This window comes from Orycteropus afer, unplaced genomic scaffold (assembly GCF_000298275.1).
Source record: "Orycteropus afer afer isolate SDZICR_OR568_19922 unplaced genomic scaffold, OryAfe1.0 scaffold00198, whole genome shotgun sequence".
NCBI classification, from domain to species: Eukaryota; Metazoa; Chordata; class Mammalia; order Tubulidentata; family Orycteropodidae; genus Orycteropus; species Orycteropus afer.
The window spans coordinates 837039-841578 of record NW_006921785.1 but is presented as its reverse complement, the minus strand read 5'-3'; the positions used below and the strand labels follow the sequence as shown (position 1 = coordinate 841578).

The window sequence follows — 4540 nt, the reverse complement described above, 5'->3', positions numbered from 1 at the left end:
AATAGCTACTCCAAGACTTCAGCAAGAATGCAAGTGGTTACTCCTTTTGTGTGACTAAAATCTTTCATGCTGCGTTTTAGCTTGGATGCCATTATCTCCTCTGTAGAGTTTTCTGTAAGATCCAATTATCATCACAAGCAGCACAACTAAAGACCCAATTACCCTAAAACTGGTTGTTGACTGCCCTTCCAACATCACCCGCTCACCCCACCCCCACTATCCACCTTTGTGCAGGCTTACTTAGTCCTGTTTAGGGACTTAAGCATGCTGTGGAGTTTTCCTTATAAAACTAAGAAATCTGGGTTCCAAACAGGCCAAAATACTTTTTCCTGCTCCGAAATGAGCCGAAAGTGGGGCCCAACATTAGGGCTCAAGAGACCATTGTTACTTTATCCAGTGTCCACTGCCGTCCTTACTAAACAGAAAAATTCCGCATGCTTCACTGGAGAGAGGGTGGACCGCGTTCTTTCAGTTATCCCGCCCCCAGCCCCTTCTTAGTACACCAAGGGGGGTTCTTTTGCCGGTCAGTGTTTGGGTTTTCTCTTGGGGGAGGGACCGGACGGAGCCGACCCGAGCTGCAGTTCCCTCCCTCTGCCTCTGACAATTTCTCATCCAAACCTCAATCACGTAGGATTGCGTAGAGAGGAGAAAAGGGGAGAGGCTGGAGACGGAGAAGGGGGAGAGGGGTAATGAGAGGGCGGGAGGAGAAGGGAGTCTGGGAGCAGTGGGCACGAGGGAGGGGAAGAGGACCCCAGTACGCAGCGCTTACTTGCGCTCTGGGAACCCGGCCCCCATCTCGGCCCACCTGCGCACTTGCGCGCCCTCCCTTGGGTTGGTGAGCGCTATGGAGGAACTCGGCTGCTGGCTCTGTGTCCCCCCCTCGGTGTCCGTGGTGGTCGCCCCAGCCTGGACTTTCCTGCGAAGCTAGCGCTCAAGACGAGCGAGCCGGCTGTGCCGCGGAGACAGCGGTGGTGGGGAGTTTGTGTGGCTCCGCGCGCCCAGAGCCTCAGTCCGTGAATGGGACTCCGCCCTGAGCGCCCCCACCTGGGCCTGGGGAGGTGGCGCCGCGCCGGTGGGGGGCGCCCCTCGACCCTGCGCCTCTGAGGGGCCACCCGCGCAGGAAGTTGGGCGAGTTGGTGGCCGCCCGCACCAGCCTTGTGGCTCTGGCCCCCTTATCCGCGTCGGGCCACGAGGCCCTGGCTGTGCGCTTGGCCGCCTTCTGCGGTCGCCTCTGGCGGCCTAGGGGCCCTTCCAGCGCCCTGGCGCCAGACCATGGTGGGCAGCTCCGGCCCGGAGCCGCAGCCGCCGCGAGCCGACGTCGCCCGCAGCCAGCCCCCGCCCCACCCGAACGGACGCGCGGGGGTTCGCTGCGCGCCGGTCACTTCCTTCCTCGGCCGGGATGGGCCGCGCGGGACTGAGTGATCGGCCTCGCGTCTGGCGGGTAATCCCCATCTGATCTGCTGCCTGTGAGCTGCCTACTGCCGGGGCCGCGCAAGCCTAGGGGGCCGGGGCAGCGCGGCGATGACCTGATCCCGAGTCCTCCAGGGCGCCCCTTCCCTCCCTTGCTCCCTCTGCTCGAGCCAGTGCCGAGACTGGCTTGGTGCGGCGGCCCCGGACGGACCAAGGCGGGAGCTCCAGTTAAAGACGTGTAGGCGCTGAGCTGAAGAGGACACCTTCAGCATTGCTGCCTTTTGAGGGGGCTTATTTAAACTACTGAGTCATTCCAGATTTAGGATTCCCTAAATAATCACCAACTGTGCCCGTCTCGTGCCGGAAAGCAAGCGGAAAGAGAGAGCGCCTGCTCTCAGGACCCCGCGGATCCCCGGTGCAAGCCTGTCGCGGTTTCTTCCCAAGGGGTGCTTGGCCCTCGAGGATCTCCCTCTCTCCTTCCCTCCCTCCTTCCCCCCTTCCCTCTTCCCCCCCTTGCCTCCGGGTCTCTTGGCTGCGCTGCTGGTGGGGAGTTGGGCTCACCACAGCTGGAAACAGCTGCCCGAGCCCCTTCCCAGATTCCAGTTAACCGCTCCCACTTGGTGGCTTGGAATTCCAGAAGTCCGGTTGTCGACCCTTGGAGAACAGCAGCCGTGCGATGCATTCCTCACTCAGCCGGGACGGACCTCCTAACCTCCAGAACTGCAGGAGTTAATTTGCTGCCTTCCTCCCCTTCTCTCTTGCGGTTGGTGGCTTGTTTTCTAAAGGAACATTTTACTCACTTTTTAATATTTTCTACCGGGGACATTCTATCCGCCTCGGCCCAGACTCTGCTTTGTAAACGGGTTTTATATGTATGTATGTGTAGCTATACTTTGGACACCTTACAACGCTTGCGCCTCTCCAACAGGGGCACAGCTTGTTGTTTTGGACCTTCTTCTTACCCTTCCACTTGATACCCCGAACGCTGTGTGACCAAACTCCCCACTGCCCCTTGGACTCGGATCATCTTGGGATGTAAGTTTGGGGTGCAAGCATCTAGTTAGCTGGAAGGCCTGGGACCGCCCCGCCCCCTGCCGCCAGTGGTCAGGGAAGTTTACATCTGGATTAACACACATTTTGTCGCCACTGCCCAGACTGACTAACCTTGTGGGCGCCTGGTTTTCAGTACTGCAGCTTCCTCAAATATTAGCACTGCCTTCCCGTGCTTGCCTTGTCTCTCCCGGCCGTCGAGGTCCTGCCCTCGCCCAGGCAGAGCGCGATCCCGAGGGCACAGCCAAGCCCGGGGCCTGGGCCCCTGCGTTGAACAGCCATGGCTGCGGCTATAGCCAGCTCCTTGATCCGGCAGAAGCGACAGGCGAGGGAGTCCAACAGCGACCGGGTGTCTGCTTCCAAGCGCCGCTCCAGCCCTAGCAAAGACGGGCGCTCCTTGTGCGAGAGGCACGTCCTCGGGGTGTTCAGCAAAGTGCGCTTCTGCAGCGGCCGCAAGAGGCCCGTGAGGCGGAGACCAGGTCAGTAGAAGCCCAGAGAGTTGGCTCTCCAGAGGCTAATACCCGCTTTTCTCTTCCACAAAACACCTGGAGGTACCCATGGAAGGGAACCAGGGTCCCCATTTTCCATTCTGGCTCCTCTTTTCCCCTAATCTCCATATTATCTCTCAGGCATCCTCTCGCAGTTAATAGCTTCTGATCCCATATGCAGGAAAACACTTTCTACCTTGATGATTCCATTGTTTGACTGGGTCACAGAGTAAGCTACACATAGAGATAGCCTTCCTCTTAAATAGCCTGTAGAGTCCTTGAGGACATTCTTTCTTTGTATCTCTATCTCTTTCTGTCTACAATCGCTCTCTATTTCAGTTGTTCTCCCTCTGTTTTTCCCATCCGTCCATCCATCCTTCCATCCATCCGTCCATCCATCCATCGCTTAGTGCTGCCCAGTGAGGATCTAAAGTTAAAGCTTCCTTCCTATGGCACTTACAACAGTTAGCGTTAGTACTTTACATATAATAGACACTTAGCAGATACCAGATTTGTTTAAATTTATTCTCTGTTCTTGTAATTCTTCCTCCAGCGACACAGGGTGCCCTGGACCGTCTTTCAGAAATCTTAGTCAATTTCTCACCTCTCCATTTTCCTATATGCCTTTTCCATTTCCTTTTACTGAAAGCTCCTTGTCCCTGTTCTCTTCCACAAACCACTACTCTCATGGTTTCCAAACTGTCATGGTTTCCGAAAACTCTTCTTATTAACTTTTCTATTCCCTCCACCCTCTGCACACTCACGCTTTGGGGACTTTAGGAGACCAGCAAAATATTTGCAATTTGGCCTGAGGGTGTGCTAAGAAAACTTCACACTTACCAGAGATTGTCATAGCGTGGCCTTTCTGAAGTTTCTTTCTTTCTGGGGATATAAACTCAAATGGTTGGTCTTTAATGTACCTCTCTATGCAGAAGAGAATTGGAACCTTGAGTTTCAATGTGATTACTACCCCCTCAAGCCAGGTCAGTGTCCCAACTTGAAAGAATTAAAGCAGAATTGCTAAAGTCTCTGGTGGCATAACCCCTAAGGCATTTGCGTGAGGTTGGAGGTTGAAGCCCACTAGCCACTCCGTGGAAGGAAGATGGGGCAGTACCGCCTTGGAAACCCAATGAGGGTCCCTGTGAGTCAGAATCAACTCGATGGCAGTGAGTTTGGCTTGGTTTGGTTTATTCCGCCACCAGACTTTACTGATACCTCTGGGTGTGGACACAGTGCCATTGGCAATCTGCAGATACTCTAATTTTTCTGTGTGCTAGTGAAAGGAAATGCTGTCTGTGAGGCTACTCTGATCAGTTCCTGGTTTAGATTAGTCTCTTACTACGCTTATTACTGTGTTCTCCTGAGTTCCAGGAGTGAGGCACATGGACTAGGTTCATCAGGGTAAAGAAAATACTTGCAGTGTCTGAATAAGTGGGGCTAAAAATTAGCTCAGAAACTTTGGACTAAGCCTTGTGAAGAAGTTATTTTATTTCATTTGCCATTAGATTTTTATTATAATATTCACCCTATAGGAGCTCTGGTGGTGTAGTGCCTAAGGCATTTGACTGCTAACCAGAAGGCTGGCAGTTCAA

At 54.4% G+C, this 4540-nt stretch overlaps 1 protein-coding gene across 1 annotated transcript in view; it reads left to right on the top strand.

Annotated features, from left to right (window-relative positions):
- Positions 1-2740: 2740 nt before the first annotated feature.
- Positions 2741-4540, top strand: part of FGF12 (fibroblast growth factor 12) — a 389498-nt gene continuing 387698 nt past the window's right edge. The window contains exon 1 of the mRNA XM_007948002.2: positions 2741-2939. Within this exon, the coding sequence (XP_007946193.1) occupies positions 2741-2939 (199 nt within the window). The remainder of the gene's footprint in view (positions 2940-4540) is intronic.